The 16,054-nt window shown below is 51.7% G+C and overlaps 1 protein-coding gene across 1 annotated transcript in view; it reads right to left on the bottom strand.

The window, feature by feature from the left end:
- The window catches only part of LOC147099632 (voltage-dependent T-type calcium channel subunit alpha-1I-like), a 259,865-nt gene that overhangs the window by 145,441 nt on the left and 98,370 nt on the right, over window positions 1–16,054 (bottom strand). The window contains exons 10-14 of the mRNA XM_085969212.1: window positions 9,775–9,893; window positions 8,176–8,361; window positions 3,973–4,090; window positions 2,834–2,989; window positions 1,153–1,243 (exon numbers count right to left, since the gene is read on the bottom strand). Coding sequence (XP_085825338.1) covers window positions 1,153–1,243; window positions 2,834–2,989; window positions 3,973–4,090; window positions 8,176–8,361; window positions 9,775–9,893 — 670 coding nt within the window. The remainder of the gene's footprint in view (window positions 1–1,152; window positions 1,244–2,833; window positions 2,990–3,972; window positions 4,091–8,175; window positions 8,362–9,774; window positions 9,894–16,054) is intronic.

Raw genomic sequence — 16,054 nt, 5'->3', positions numbered from 1 at the left:
CAGACGGTGGTTGAAGGGGCGGGTGGGTGGGGTGCTTGGGTTGACGTGCGCTCCTTCCGCTGTTTGCGCTTGGCTTCCGCTTGCTCCCGGCGAAGAGGCTCGAGGTGTTCGGCACCTTCCCGGATGCTTCTCCTCCACTTTGTGCGGTCTTGGGCCAGGGATTCCCAGGTGTTGGTGGGGATGTTACACTTTTTCAAGGAGGCTTTGAGGGTGTCCTTGAAGCATTTCCTCTGCCCACCTGGGGCTATTGGTGGAATGAAGCATACTAGTCCTGACCCTCTCGTAAGAACATAAGAATTAGGAGCAGGAGTCGGCCATACGGCCCCTCGAGCCTGCTCCGCCATTCAATAAGATCGGGGCTGATCTTCGACCTCAACTCCACTTTCCCGCCCGATCCCCATATCCCTTGATTTCCCCGGAGTCGAAAAATCTTTCGATCTCAGCCTTGAATATACTCAACGACTGAGCATCCACAGCCCTCTGGGGTAGAGAATTCCAAAGATTCACAACCCTCTGAGTGAAGAAATTCCTCCTCATCTCAGTCTTAAATGGCCGACCCCTTATCCTGAGACTCTGCCCCCTAGTTCCAGACACTCCAGCCTCGGGAAAGAACCGCTCAGCATCTACCCTGTCAAGCCCCCTCAGAAACTTACATGTTTCTCATGACCCAGTTGGTTAAGGGCATAGTACAAATTAGAAAGTCTCAGAGCCTGGTCTGTGCCCAGTTATTATCATAAAATCACACAGCACAGAAGGAGGCCATTCGGCCCATTATGCCTGTGCCGGCTCTTTGAACGAGCTCACCAATTAGTCCCACTCCCCCCTGCTCTTTCCTCCACAGCCCTGCAGATTTTTCCTTTACAAATATTTATCCAATTCCCTTTTGAAAGTTACTATTGAATCTGCTTCCACCGCCCTTTCAGGCAGCGCGTTCCAGATCACAACAACTCGCTGTGTAAAAAAATGTCTCATCTCCCCTCTGGTTCTTTTGCCGATGACCTTCAATCTGTGTCCTCTGGTTCCCGACCCTCCTGCCACTGGAAACAGTTTCTCCTGATCTACTCAATCAAAGCCCCTCATAATTTTGAACACCTCCATCACCTGGGGAAAACACTTGCTCTGTTTTACTAAAGGTGCAGTGTGTGTTGCTACCTGATAAATAATGCATTTCTTTGATCTTTTCACAGTCTTCGAAGTTAGTTGAAGTTCGTTCTTCCTCCGAGTCTGACTTGTTGGCGTCTCCCTGCCACGTAAGTACAATGGAAGAAAGTTAAGCCTGTGATTTGAGGTGAGGAAGGGGACAAACCTCGAGCCTCGCCATCTTGGTTAGACAGTTTAAAGTATCAACTACACAATACATCAAGCTATCGGAGGTGAAGGGCTGGATTTTACCAGCCCTGAGGAGGCGGGACTGCTGGCAAAATCAAAAAAGAATGGGAGCGGGTCCCGAACCTGCTCCCAACCCGCCTCCAAACAATCTTCCCGGGAGTCGCGTCCCCGATTTGCGCAGGGACCCGACTCCTAGCAGCGGGAAGAGGATTATAGCCAATTATCTGCCTGTTAACAGGTAGTTTAAGAGGCTTTTTCCCATTTTGAGACTTCTGCTGTGGGCTTCCCGACATCAGGGAACCCCGCCAGGGTAAGTGAGGCGTGCTGTGGGTCTATTGTAATGTTTGTGTTTAGATGACAGCTGCAGAAGTGGTGTGAAGGATCCAATGGGACACTGGTGAGTATCAGAGGTAAGGAGATGTTGGGAAAGTTATTTTTAATGTGTTTAGATTTTTCTGTAGGTGACAAGCTTTGAAGTGTTTGTGTGGCCTCACCTCATTGGGAGAAGTGACAGATCGCTTCTGTACCCTCACCTGCAGCTGTCATCTGTTTTATCCTAAGGAGAGAGTCAATGGAGAGCCTGGGTGCAAGGGCTCACCTTTGTACAGTGATTGTCAGCATTTGACAGCACCTCAATGCTGTCAAACACCGACAGATCATCTGTCAAAAATGAATGGATCATGTCCCTTTAAGAAAACCAGCAGATGAAGCGTCATCAACTGACGTCATCTGACACCGGCTTTCCCTTAATTGACCAGCAAGCCCGCAGGGCGGGGCTTAACACGGCCAATCAGGAGAAAATAGCATCTGTGCATCAGAGATTGCTGGGGGCGGGACTAGAACCTGGAAGGCAACAGTCCCGCCCCCAACTCGTCTCGGCAGGTAAAATCCAGCCCGAAGTGTACAATGGTTCAATGCAGTGCAAAGCTCCCTCTACACTGCCCCAACAATGTGGCTCAACTCCAACCAGGGGAGGGCATCCCCTTACTGCAACCACTTGGGCATACGAGAGTCCTGGGCCAATATTTATCCCTCAATCAACATCACTAAAACAGATTATCTGGTCATTATCACATTGCTGTTTGTGGGAGCTTGCTGTGTGCAAATTGGCTGCTGCGTTTCCTACATTACAACAGTGACCACACTTCAAAAAGTACTTCATTGACTGTGAAGCGCTTTGGGAAATACTGAGGTTGTGAAAGGCGCTATAGAAATGCAAGTCTAATCTTTCATTAATATTTTTATTTCACCCAATGAGTTTGCCCACTTAGTGTCCCACTTGGCCGTTTTGTGCTGCGTGTCTGTACCCAATAGGAACCGGGATAAGAGTGCACAGATTCAATTCATAAAAGGATGGTTACAGCCGGCGGAGAGAGGAGACTCGTGGACTCAATCCCGGGGCGCCCCGGGGGGTGAAAGGACAGAGTGCGATCCCACCCAGCCCCTCAGGGGGCATTCCTAACTTTCTGGAGCGGTAAGCAAGCGAAGGATTGTGGCTACTCACCTCTGCCTGGAATCCCTCCACCAAGATGGCCACCAAGAGGTTAAAGAGCACGTAATTACCAAAGGTCATCAAGGCCACAAAGTACAGAGCAGCCACGGGTGAGGTGGAGGCCATCCCGTTGTAAAGCACCACATTCCAGTCCTCTTGAGTTAGGATCTGCGGGGGGGGGGTGACAAGCCACAGCCTCAGATAATGTCGTCACGCCATCCTTGTGCACCATACTCACTACATTGCAATCGGGATTGACAATTCATACATTTGAAAATCAGTTAACAAAAGACTGCCTCACGATCCGAAATATGGTCACTTAAGCCTCTTCACATCGTCAAGCTGCTAGACATGCTGCCAATTAAAAAAAAAAGTTTGCCCTTTGCTCTTTCAATAAACTTTCACCTGCAGCTGAGCCCCAATCAGCACAGGAGGCTCGTCGCAGATGATTTGAAAGTGGCAAGAGTTAGGTGGCAGATCGGCCATGATCTCACTGAATGGCAGAACAGGCTCAGGAGGGTTGGGCTCAATGGCCTCCTCCTGATCCTATGTTCCATTGTACCAGCGTAGAGGCCGGACAACCACCGGAGGCTGGCTACCCATTCGCTATTCCCCTGCCCTTGGGGACCCCTCTGCCTAGCTCATAGAAACACAGAAAAATAGGAGCAGGAGTCGGCCATTCGGCCCTTCGAGCCTGCTCCGCCATTCAACAAGATCATGGCTGATCTTCACCCTCAATTCCACTTTCCCGTCCGATCTCTAAATCCTTTAATTCCTAGTGTCCAATCGTCTCGTCTGAAAGACGGCACTTCCAACAGCGCAGCACTCCCTCAGTACTGCACTGGAGTGTCAGCTTAGATTATTGTGCTCAAGTCTCTGGTCCCTCTCCCTGCTGTCAAAAAAATCTCCTCAAAACCCACCTTGCCTCCACCGCCCCCCCGCACCCCCCCCCCCCAACCGCCCCCCTCCCTCCCGCCAGCCGCACATCCAACCCACCCTCCCGGTTCTCCCTCCGGCCTTTCCTTATGTTACCGGAAACGCAAGGCGCTGCTGCCCCATTCCTCCCCATTGCTGGCAGCTGGTCAACAAGCGTTGCCCACCCTTCGGCACTTCTCGCCACCCCCCCCCACCGCACCGCTCATCGCACTCACCTGAAAAACAGTGACAATGGCCCAGAGGAGCGAGTCGAAGTTCTTCCTGTCGGGAACCGTGTCTCCCCCGTCGGTCTTCAGGCTGAACTTACAGCCAAAGATGTGCATTCCCAGAATGCTTTAGGAAAGAGGAAGAGGGGGAGGGGAGGGGGTTAAAGTTCATTTTAACAAGAAATCCAACCGTTTAAGTGCCATTAAACACTTTGCAGATTAGAGTCACCCCATCTGCTCTCAACTTCAGTCGGTTCAATTAAAGTCATTCCCTAAAGAGCACAGATGGGTCTCCGACATCCACAGTGATTTGCTTCTGTTCCCTCTCATAATCTTCATATCCCAATTATGCAGCAAAGCCGAACCGTACAGGGCTAATACGCAGTTCCGTTCCTCGCTGGAGACATTTTTTTTTTTGGCGAGGTTTGACGTCGCTGCGTGCCAACAGGCAACGTCCTGCAGGCACGCTCGCGCGCGTCGCCACGGCAGCCGGGCCAAACTGCGAAGGTCCAAGAGGGCCAGGGAAACAAGCCGAGGCCAGCCAATGACGCACAAACCCTGGGATTGAAATGTGATGGGTCACAAGAGTGGGGTAAAAAAAAAATTTAAACTGTCGCTTTCTTGGAATTCGCTTCGGCTTGCCCAGGAGAAACGAGGGGACAGTTGAAGAGATAAAGGAAACACAGAAGGCAGTTGAGGCCAATTCATTAAATATATTCAAGAAGGAGTTAGATATATTTCTTAAGGCTAAAGGGATCAAGGGATATGGGGAGAAAGCAGGGACAGGGCACTGAATTTGGATGATCAGCCATGATCGCAATGAATGGTGGAGCAGGCTCGAGGGGCCGAATGGCCTACTCCTGCTCCTATCTTCTATGTTTCTATGTTTCCTCTCCCTCACAGGCGGACCGTCTCTCAGCTAATGAGGAGTCCACCAAGCACAGAATAATCTACAGAGGGAGGGGAAATGAGGTCCGAATTGGGAGAAAAAGAAGTTGTTATAAACGAACATTATTTTTCAGGTCTCTGAGTCAGAAGGTTGTGGGTTCGAGTCCCACTCCAGAGACCTGAGCCCATAATCCAGGCTGACACTCCCTGTGCAGTATTGAGGGAGCGCCGCACTGTCGGCGGAGCAGTACTGAGGGAGCGCCGCACTGTTGGAGGGGCAGTACTGAGGGAGCGCTGCACTGTCGGAGGAGCAGTACTGAGGGAGCGCCGCACTGTTGGAGGTGCCGTCTTTCAGATGAGACGTTAAACTGAGGCCCTGTCTGCTCTCTCAGGTGGACATAAAAGATTCCAAAGCCACTATTTGGAAGAACAGCAGGGGAGTTCTGCCCGGTGTCCTGGCCAATATTTATCCCTCAACCAACATCATTAAAAAACAGATGATTTGGTCATAATCACACTGCTGTTCGTGGGAGCTTGCTGTGCTCAAATTGGCTGCCATGTTTCCCACATTACAACAGTGACTACACTTCGGAAATTACTTCATTGGCTGTAAAGCGCTTTGGAGCGTCCTGGAGGTGAGTGAAAGGCGCTATAGAAATGCAAGTCTGTTCTTTTGTTAAGCCTCAGCCAGTGTTTGGCTTCACTTGTCCTGACAAGGGGAAGTATCAGCGATTGTAAGCTTGGCTATTGGATGAAGCGGATTGAGACTGTTCCACTGTGGGAGGGTTGGGGGGTGGCGGAAATTTGAATGGCGAGACCCTTGAGGTTATCGATCCTGCCCGTAAGCTGATCAGCGAGCATCGGCGTGGCGATGGCTGTGACCGAGAATGAAGAGGTAGCGCGGGTGGGAAATCTAAGCAGGAGGGAGGAGGGATACGGTTTATGGAAACGGGGAAGATACCTGTGCAGATTTGGGTTTCCCTCTTCAGCCGCCGACATTTTAAAGGGATACTGTCACCAGGAAAAATGTTTGGCCTGCAATTTTTTTGTTCTCTTGGGGTGGTGTGCAGAGAACAATATCCCTGCCTCATTTTAGTGATGAAACCACAAAATGCGCATGTGATAAAGGAGAACGTTACAACCAATGTTCCCTTTAATTTTTTGGGGGGCACTCGGCCCATTCAAATTTCCGCGCGGGACCTCCAGAGCGCTGCACGACCGCGTGGCTTCAAGGGAACATTGATGACAACCTAAATAACAACAGAAAATGCTGGAAAAACACAGCAGGCCAGGCAACATCCGTGGAGAGAAAATAGAGTCGACGTTTCAGGTCGAAACCCTTTGCTATCGCATTGATGACAACCTGATTTACATCATTAATAATTCATTAAAAAAAACGTGTAGTGCCAGAGGACTGGCGGATAGCTAACGTAATACCGATATTTAAGAAGGGGGATAGAACATGTCCAGGGAATTATAGACCAGTCAGCTTAACATCGGTGGTGGGAAAAATAATGAAATCCCTACTAAAGGAGAAAATGGAAGAACATCTAGAAACCAAAAATATAATGAATAGCCTGCCTGGATTTCAAAAGGGAAAGTCTTGCTTGACCAACCTCATCGGGTTTTTTGAAGAGGTAACAGGGAGAGTAGACAAGGGTAATGCAGTAGATGTAATTTATCTAGATTTTCAAAAGGCCTTCGCTAAGGTACCCCATAATAGACTGATGAACAAGGTCAGAGAATGCGGAGTCAGGGGACAAGTAGCAGAATGGATTGCTGGCTGGCTTCAGGACAGAAAGCAGAGAGTGGGAGTAAAGGGTAGCGATTCACAGTGGCAGAAGGTGGGTCGTGGTGTTCCACGCGCTTTCAAAATTTTGCGCCCCAAATGGGACGATACCGAATTTCTCCCCCAAGGTCCCTTCAAAGGAATGGGACACAGATATTCTGTGCTATGTAGAGCTCAACGGCACTTGTGAACCCAAGGATGAACCGTGTATGATAGGAAGCGTCTCTCAGCGGTTCACTTGGTTAGCACATCCACTGGTGCGGGGTTGAGCTGTACAGACCAGGAGGTTCTGTGGTTTAGTCCCGGGCCTGTGGCGAGCCAGCTGGTGCAGTCATGTTGAATTCCACACTGCTGGGTAAGGGTTGTGGGTGTGGGGGAGAGGGGGCGCGGCGGAAACAAAATCATCCGGGGTTCCCTTTCCCGATCGCCATCCAGTGACTGCAGCAGATGCCAGGTGGGGAAGCGATGGGTAGGAATTGATCTCGGGTGGCAACACGGATCGGGCGGCATTGAATCGGCCCCTTCCCCGCCCGATAATCAACTCCACTGACCCCGAATAGGCCTGTTTTTTTTTTTGTAACCTGGTTTGTCGCCTCTCCCAGGAGATCACGTGGTTTCGGGTGGGGTGCGGAGTGTCTACATCGCGATGCACAAGGTGTCACAATCGTGGGGGACAGGCTGGATGGGCCGGTGGGTATTTGCTGGTACTATGTTAAAGGCGCTATATAAATGAAAGTTGTTTATTGCTGTGGTATGTTCACAATGGAACTGAATATCAAGCGGGCCGTATCATCGGCAGTTGATTCAACGCGCCCCTGTAACCCGAGCGCCCAAGACAATTTTCTACCCCAGGGAGACTTGCTGTGATGCCTTTCACAGTAAATCAGTCCACGGCACTCACTATCTAGGTGTCCTATGAGGAGAGATTGAGTAGACTAGGCCGATACTCTCTCGAGTTCAGAAGAATGAGAGGTGATCTCATTGAAATATACAAAATTCTTACAGGGCTTGACAGGGTAGATGCAGGGAGGATGTTTCCCCTGGCTGGGGAGTCTAGAACCAGGGGTCACAGTCTCAGGATAAGGGGTCGGCCATTCAGGACTGAGATGAGGAGAAATTTCTTCACTCAGAGGGTGGAGAATCTTTGGAATTCTCGACCCCAGAGGGCTGTGGAGGCTCAGTCGTTGAGTATATTCAAGGCTGTGATCGATAGATTTTTGGACTCTAGGGGAATCAAGGGATATGGGGATTGGGCGGGAAAGTGGAGTTGAGGTCGATGATCAGCCATGATCTTATTGAATGGCGGAGCGGGCTCGAGGGGCCGAATGGCTGACTCCTGCTCCTATTTCTTATGTTCATATGCTTCACAATGGCTCCGTGGGCACTGGTACAGGATGGAGGTCATGCATGAGCTAGCACCTTCAGGAGAGGATGAGAAGAAGAAAAACTGGTGATGGAGAAAGTTGGACGTTGGTCCGATCTAAGGATTGAGCCATGATTTAACGCTGCTCTTATGCTGCTTCACTCTGACCTACCTGAAAATGAAAATGAAGAGCATCAGCAGCATACAGAAGGTGGCGACATTGTCCATCGTCTTCATCAGGACCACCAGCTGACGACGCAGTGCTGGCATGAACCTCACCAACTTCAGCACCCGCAGGAGACGAAAGGTCCGCAAGATCGAGAGGCCCCCATCGGACTGACCGACGATCTCGCAGACACTGCCCCGAGGAAAAAAAATAGCAAAAATAACTCTTTCTATACGGTTGAGAATGTTACACTCCAGGAGTCACAGATGTAAAAGAATCTGGTGTCCAGCCGGGGCTCAGTGAGCCGCACTCTCGCCTCTGAGTCAGAAGGTTGTGGGTTCAAGTCCCCACTCCAGAGACTTGAGCACAAAATCCAGGTCGACACTCCCAGTGCAGTACTGAGGGAGTGCCGCACTGTCGGAGGGGCGGTACTGAGGGAGTGCCGCACTGTCGAAGGGGCGGTACTGAGGGAGCGCCGCACTGTCGGAGGGGCAGTACTGAGGGAGCACCGCACTGTCGGAGGGGCAGTACTGAGGGAGTGCCGCACTGTCGGAGGGGCAGGACTGAGGGAGCGCTGCACTGTCGGAGGGGCGGTACTGAGAGAGCGCTGCACTGTCGGAGGGGCAGTACTGAGGGAGCACCGCACTGTCGGAGGGGCAGTACTGAGGGAGTGCCGCATTGTCGGAGGGATGGTACTGAGAGAGTGCTGCACTGTCGGAGGGGCGGTACTGAGGGAGCACCGCACTGTCGGAGGGGCAGTACTGAGGGAGCACCGCACTGTCGGAGGGGCAGTACTGAGGGAGTGCCGCACTGTCGGAGGGGCAGTACTGAGGGAGTGCCACACTGCCAGAGGGGCAGTACTGAGGGAGCGCCGCACTGTGGGAGGGGCAGTACTGAGGGAGCGCCGCACTGCCGGAGGGGCAGTACTGAGGGAGCGCCGCACTGTCGGAGGGGCAGTACTGAGGGAGCGCTGCACTGTCGGAGGGGCAGTACTGAGGGAGTGCCACACTGTCGGAGGGGCAGTACTGAGGGAGCGCCGCACTGTCGGAGGGACAGTACTGAGGGCGTGCTGCATTGTCGGAGGGCCAGTACTGAGGGAGTGCTGCACTGTCGGAGGGGCAGTACTGAGGGAGTGCCGCACTGTTGGAGGGGCAGTACTGAGGGAGCGCCGCACTGTTGGAGGGGCAGTGCTGAGGGAGCGCTGCACTGTTGGAGGGGGCAGTACTGAGGGAGTGCTGCACTGTCAGAGGGGCAGTACTGAGGGAGCGCCGCACTGTTGGAGAGGCAGTACTGAGGGAGCGCCACACTGTCGGAGGGGCAGTGCTGAGGGAGCGCTGCACTGTCGGAGGGGCAGGACTGAGGGAGTGCTGCACTGTCGGAGGTGGCGTCTTTCAGATGAGATGTTTAATCGAGGCCCCGTCTGCTCTCAGGTGGATGTAAAAGATCCCATGGCACTATTGGAAGAAGAGCAGGGGGAGTTCTCCCCAGTGTCATGGGGCCAACATCAGTAAAACAGATTATCTGGTCGTTATCACAGTGCTATTTGTGGGATCTTGCTGTGCGCAAGTTGACAGCCACATTTCCCGACATTACAACAGTGATTACACTTCAAATAGTGCTTCATTGTCTGTACCGTGCTCTGGGACGTCCGGCGATGCTGTAGAAATGCGGGTTTGATTAAACTGGTCTGACAGTTTGTGACTTTCACCAAAAATGGACAGAATCTAAAAGGTAAAAAATCCTGGAAAATCACTTCGTAGCAAAAATAGAATTTGACTAATTCAGTCGCCCTAACAGTAAATGCGCGGAATCCTGGACTGCAATCCGCAAAAATCCCATAATCCATGTAATAAAAAAAAATTGGAGCTGGATATCTTCATTGAGTGGTTGTAAGCGCTTTGATTTGAAAAGGTTGTGCTGGAAATATAAATGGATGCAATGCTCGGGTTTAGTGCGAGTCTGTGTCTGTGTCTGTGTCTGAGAGTGAGAATGAGAGTGTGAGAGAGTGTGTGTGTGTGAGAGAGAGTGTGAGTGAGAGAGTGTGAGTGTGAGAGTGTGAGTGAGAGAGTGTGAGTGTGTGTGTGAGAGAGTGTGTGTCAGAGAGGTGTGAGTGAGAGAGTGTGTGTGTGTGAGAGAGAGTGTGAGTGAGAGAGTGTGAGTGTGAGAGTGTGAGTGAGAGAGTGTGAGTGAGAGAGTGTGAGTGTGTGTGTGAGAGTGTGTGTGTGAGAGAGTGTGAGTGAGAGAGTGTGTGTGTGAGTGAGAGTGTGAGTGGAGAGTGTGAGTGTGAGAGTGTGAGTGAGAGAGTGTGAGTGAGAGTGTGTGAGTGAGAGAGTGTGAGTGAGAGAGTGCGAGAGAGAGTGTGAGAGAGAGTGAGTGTGAGAGTGTGAGTGTGAGTGAGAGAGTGTGAGTGAGAGTGTGTGAGTGAGAGAGTGTGAGTGTGTGTGTGAGAGAGTGTGAGTGAGAGAGTGTGAGTGTGAGTGAGAGAGTGTGAGTGAGAGAGTGTGAGTGAGGGAGTGTGAGTGAGGGAGTGTGAGTGAGGGAGTGTGAGTGAGAGAGTGTGAGTGAGGGAGTGTGAGTGAGAGAGTGTGAGTGAGGGAGTGTGAGTGAGGGAGTGTGAGTGAGAGAGTGTGAGTGAGAGAGTGTGAGTGAGGGAGTGTGAGTGAGAGAGTGTGAGTTGAGAGAGTGTGGGGAGTGGTGAGTGAGAGAGTGTGAGTGAGAGAGTGTGAGAGAGTGTGAGTGAGGGAGTGTGAGTGAGAGAGTGTGAGTGAGAGAGTGTGGGAGTGTGAGTGAGAGAGTGTGAGTGCGAGAGTGTGAGTGAGAGTGTGTGGGAGTGTGAGTGAGAGAGTGTGAGTGAGAGAGTGTGAGTGAGAGAGTGTGAGTGAGAGAGTGTGAGTGAGAGAGTGTGAGTGAGAGAGTGTGAGTGAAAGAGTGTGAGTGAGAGAGTGTGAGTGTGTGTGTGAGAGAGTGTGAGTGAGAGAGTGTGAGTGTGAGTGAGAGAGTGTGAGAGTGAGAGTGGTGAGAGCGTGTGAGTGAGAGAGTGTGAGGAGAGAGTGTGAGTGAGGAGTGTGAGTGAGAGAGTGTGAGTGAGAGAGTGTGGAGTGTGAGTGAGAGAGGTGAGTGAGAGAGTGTGAGTGAGAGAGTGTGAGTGAGAGAGTGTGAGTGGGAGAGTGTGAGTGAGGAGTGTGAGTGAGAGAGTGTGAGTGAGAGAGTGTGAGTGAGAGAGTGTGAGTGAGAGAGTGTGAGTGAGAGAGTGTGAGTGAGAGAGTGTGAGTGAGAGAGTGTGAGTGAGAGAGTGTGAGTGGGAGAGTGTGAGTGGGAGAGTGTGAGTGAGAGAGTGTGAGTGAGAGAGTGTGAGTGAGGGAGTGTGAGTGAGAGAGTGTGAGTGAGAGAGTGTGGGAGTGTGAGTGAGAGAGTGTGAGTGAGAGAGTGTGAGTGAGAGAGTGTGAGTGAGAGAGTGTGAGTGGGAGAGTGTGAGTGAGGAGTGTGAGTGAGAGAGTGTGAGTGAGAGAGTGTGAGTGAGAGAGTGTGAGTGAGAGAGTGTGAGTGAGAGAGTGTGAGTGAGAGAGTGTGAGTGAGAGAGTGTGAGTGGAGAGTGTGAGTGGAGAGTGGGAGAGTGAGAGAGTGTGAGTGAGAGAGTGTGAGTGAGGGAGTGTGAGTGAGAGAGTGTGAGTGAGAGAGTGTGAGTGAGAGAGTGTGAGTGAGAGAGTGTGAGTGAGGAGTGTGAGTGAGAGAGTGTGAGTGAGAGAGTGTGAGTGAGAGAGTGTGAGTGAGAGAGTGTGAGTGAGAGAGTGTGAGTGTGAGTGAGAGAGTGTGAGTGAGAGAGTGTGAGTGGAGCGTGTGAGTGAGGGAGTGTGAGTGAGAGAGTGTGAGTGAGAGAGTGTGAGTGGGAGAGTGTGAGTGAGGGAGTGTGAGTGGGAGAGTGTGAGTGGGAGAGTGGGAGTGAGGGAGTGTGAGTGAGAGAGTGTGAGTGAGAGAGTGTGAGTGGGAGAGTGTGAGTGAGGGAGTGTGAGTGGGAGAGTGTGAGTGAGAGAGTGAGTGAGAGAGTGTGAGTGGGTGAGTGTGAGTGAGAGAGTGTGAGTGAGAGAGTGTGAGTGAGAGAGTGTGAGTGGGAGAGTGTGAGTGGGAGAGTGAGTGGAGCGTGTGAGTGAGAGAGTGTGAGTGAGAGAGTGTGAGTGGAGAGTGTGAGTGTGAGTGAGAGAGTGTGAGTGAGAGAGTGTGAGTGGGGAGTGTGAGTGAGAGAGTGTGAGTGAGAGAGTGTGAGTGAGAGAGTGTGAGTGAGAGAGTGTGAGTGGGAGAGTGTGAGTGGGAGAGTGGGAGTGAGAGAGTGTGAGTGAGAGAGTGTGAGTGAGGGAGTGTGAGTGAGAGAGTGTGAGTGAGAGAGTGTGAGTGAGAGAGTGTGAGTGGGAGAGTGTGAGTGAGAGAGTGTGAGTGAGAGAGTGTGAGTGAGGAGTGTGAGTGAGAGAGTGTGAGTGAGAGAGTGTGAGTGGGAGAGTGTGAGTGGGAGAGTGGGAGTGAGAGAGTGTGAGTGAGAGAGTGTGAGTGAGGGAGTGTGAGTGAGAGAGTGTGAGTGAGAGAGTGTGAGTGAGAGAGTGTGAGTGAGAGAGTGTGAGTGGGAGAGTGTGAGTGAGAGAGTGTGAGTGAGAGAGTGTGAGTGAGAGAGTGTGAGTGAGAGAGTGTGAGTGGGAGAGTGTGAGTGAGAGAGTGTGAGTGAGAGAGTGTGAGTGAGGAGTGTGAGTGAGAGTGTGAGTGGGAGAGTGTGAGTGTGAGAGTGTGAGTGAGAGAGTGTGAGTGAGAGAGTGAGTGAGAGAGTGTGAGTGTGAGTGAGAGAGTGTGAGTGAGAGAGTGTGAGTGAGAGAGTGTGAGTGAGGGAGTGTGAGTGAGAGAGTGTGAGTGAGAGAGTGTGAGTGAGAGAGTGTGAGTGAGAGAGTGTGAGAGTGAGTGAGAGAGTGTGAGTGAGAGAGTGTGAGTGAGAGAGTGTGAGTGAGAGAGTGTGAGTGAGAGAGTGTGAGTGAGAGAGTGTGAGAGAGAGTGTGAGTGAGAGAGTGTGAGAGAGAGTGTGAGTGAGAGAGTGTGAGTGAGAGAGTGTGAGTGAGGGTGTGTGAGTGAGAGAGTGTGAGTGAGAGAGTGTGAGTGAGAGAGTGTGAGTGAGAGAGTGTGAGTGAGAGAGTGTGAGTGAGAGAGTGTGAGTGAGTGAGTGTGAGTGGGAGAGTGTGAGTGAGAGAGTGTGAGTGAGAGAGTGTGAGTGAGAGAGTGTGAGTGAGGAGTGTGAGTGAGAGAGTGTGAGTGAGAGAGTGTGAGTGAGGGAGTGGGAGTGGGAGAGTGAGAGAGTGTGAGTGTGAGTGAGGGAGTGTGAGTGAGGGAGTGTGAGTGAGAGAGTGTGAGTGTGAGTGAGAGAGTGTGAGTGAGAGAATGTGAGTGAGAGAGTGTGAGTGAGAGGAGTGTGAGTGAGAGAGTGTGAGTGAGGGAGTGTGAGTGAGTGAGTGTGAGTGAGAGAGTGTGAGTGAGGGAGTGTGAGTGAGAGAGTGTGAGTGAGAGAGTGTGAGTGGGAGAGTGTGAGTGGGAGAGTGTGAGTGGGAGAGTGGGAGTGATAGAGTGAGTGAGAGAGTGTGAGTGAGGAGAGTGTGAGTGAGAGAGTGTGAGTGAGAGAGTGTGAGTGAGAGAGTGTGAGTGAGAGAGTGTGAGTGTGAGGTGAGAGAGTATGAGTGTGAGTGAGAGAGTGTGGAGTGAGAGAGTGTGAGTGAGAGAGTGTGAGGTGAGAGAGTGTGAGTGAGGAGAGTGTGAGAGAGAGTGTGAGTGAGAGAGTGTGAGAGAGAGTGTGAGTGAGAGAGTGTGAGTGAGAGAGTGTGAGTGAGGGAGTGTGAGTCAGAGAGTGAGTGAGTGAGAGAGTGTGAGCGAGAGAGTGTGAGTGAGAGAGTGTGAGTGAGAAAGTGTGAGTGAGAGAGTGTGAGTGAGGGAGTGTGAGTGGGAGAGTGTGAGTGAGAGAGTGTGAGTGAGAGAGTGTGAGTGAGAGAGTGTGAGTGAGGGAGTGTGAGTGAGAGAGTGTGAGTGAGAGAGTGGGAGTGAGAGAGTGGGTGGGAGAGTGTGAGTGTGAGTGAGGAGAGTGTGAGTGAGAGAGTGTGAGTGTGAGTGAGAGAGTGTGAGTGAGAGAATGTGAGTGAGAGAGTGTGAGTGAGAGAGTGTGAGTGAGAGAGTGTGAGTGAGAGAGTGTGAGTGAGTGAGTGTGAGTGAGAGAGTGTGAGTGAGGAGTGTGAGTGAGAGAGTGTGAGTGAGAGAGTGTGAGTGGGAGAGTGTGAGTGAGAGAGTGTGAGTGAGAGAGTGAGTGAGAGAGTGAGTGAGAGAGTGTGAGTGAGAGAGTGAGTGAGGGAGTGAGTGAGAGAGTGTGAGTGAGGGAGTGTGAGTGAGAGAGTGTGAGTGAGAGAGTGTGGGAGTGTGAGTGAGAGAGTGTGAGTGAGAGAGTGTGAGTGAGAGAGTGTGAGGGAGTGTGAGTGAGAGAGTGTGAGTGAGAGAGTGTGAGTGAGAGTGAGTGAGAGAGTGTGAGTGAGAGAGTGTGAGTGAGAGAATGTGAGTGAGAGAGTGTGAGTGTGAGTGTGAGAGAGTGTGAGTGAAGAGTGTGAGTGTGAGTGAGAGAGTGTGAGTGAGAGTGTGAGTGTGAGTGAGAGAGTGTGAGTGAGAGAGTGTGAGTGAGGGAGTGTGAGTGAGAGAGTGTGGGATGGTGAGTGAGAGAGTGTGAGTGAGAGAGAGTGTGAGTGAGAGAGTGTGAGTGAGAGAGTGTGATGTGAGAGAGTGTGAGTGAGGGAGTGTGAGTGAGAGAGTGTGAGTGAGAGAGTGTGAGTGAGAGAGTGTGAGTGAGAGAGTGTGAGTGAGAGAGTGTGAGTGAGAGAGTGTGAGTGTGAGTGAGAGAGTGTGAGTGAGAGAGTGTGAGTGGGAGAGTGTGAGTGGGAGAGTGGTGAGTGAGGGAGTGTGAGTGAGAGAGTGTGAGTGAGAGAGTGTGAGTGGGAGAGTGTGAGTGAGGGAGTGTGAGTGAGAGAGTGTGAGTGAGAGAGTGTGAGTGTGAGAGTGTGAGTGAGGGAGTGTGAGTGAGGAGTGTGAGTGGGAGAGTGTGAGTGAGGAGAGTGTGAGTGAGAGGGAGTGTGAGTGAGAGAGTGTGAGTGAGAGAGTGTGAGTGGTGAGTGTGAGTGAGAGAGTGTGAGTGAGAGAGTGTGAGTGGAGAGTGTGAGTGGGAGAGTGTGAGTGGGAGAGTGTGAGTGAGGAGTGTGAGTGAGAGAGTGTGAGTGGGAGAGTAGTGAGGTGAGTGAGAGAGTGTGAGTGAGGGAGTGTGAGTGAGAGAGTGTGAGTGAGAGAGTGTGAGTGAGAGAGTGTGAGTGGGAGAGTGTGAGAGGGAGAGTGAGGAGTGAGGAGAGTGTGAGTGAGAGAGTGAGTGTGAGAGAGTGTGGAGTGGAGAGAGTGTGAGTGAGGAGAGTGTGAGTGGAGAGAGTGAGTGTGAGTGAGAGAGTGAGTGAGAGAGTGTGAGTGAGAGAGTGTGTGAGTGAGAGAGGTGAGTGAGATGTGAGTGAGTGAGTGAGTGAGAGGAGTGTGAGTGAGAGAGTGTGAGTGAGAGAGTGTGAGTGAGAGAGTGTGAGTGGGAGAGTGTGAGTGGGAGAGTGGAGTGAGAGAGTGTGAGTGAGAGAGTGAGTGAGAGAGTGTGAGAGAGTGAGTGTGAGAGAGTGAGTGAGAGAGTGTGAGTGAGAGAGTGTGAGTGAGAGAGTGAGTGAGAGTGTGTGAGATGAGTGTGTGTGAGAGTGAGTGAGGGAGTGTGAGTGAGAGAGTGGTGGAGTGAGAGTGAGGAGCTGTGAGTGAGAGAGTGTGAGTGAGAGTGAGTGAGTGAGAGTGGTGAGAGTTGAGTGAG

Source organism: Somniosus microcephalus, chromosome 28 (assembly GCF_052327205.1).
Source record: "Somniosus microcephalus isolate GS21.2 chromosome 28, FLI_Smic_1.0, whole genome shotgun sequence".
NCBI classification, from domain to species: Eukaryota; Metazoa; Chordata; class Chondrichthyes; order Squaliformes; family Somniosidae; genus Somniosus; species Somniosus microcephalus.
This window is presented reverse-complemented; position numbering and strand designations above follow the sequence as displayed.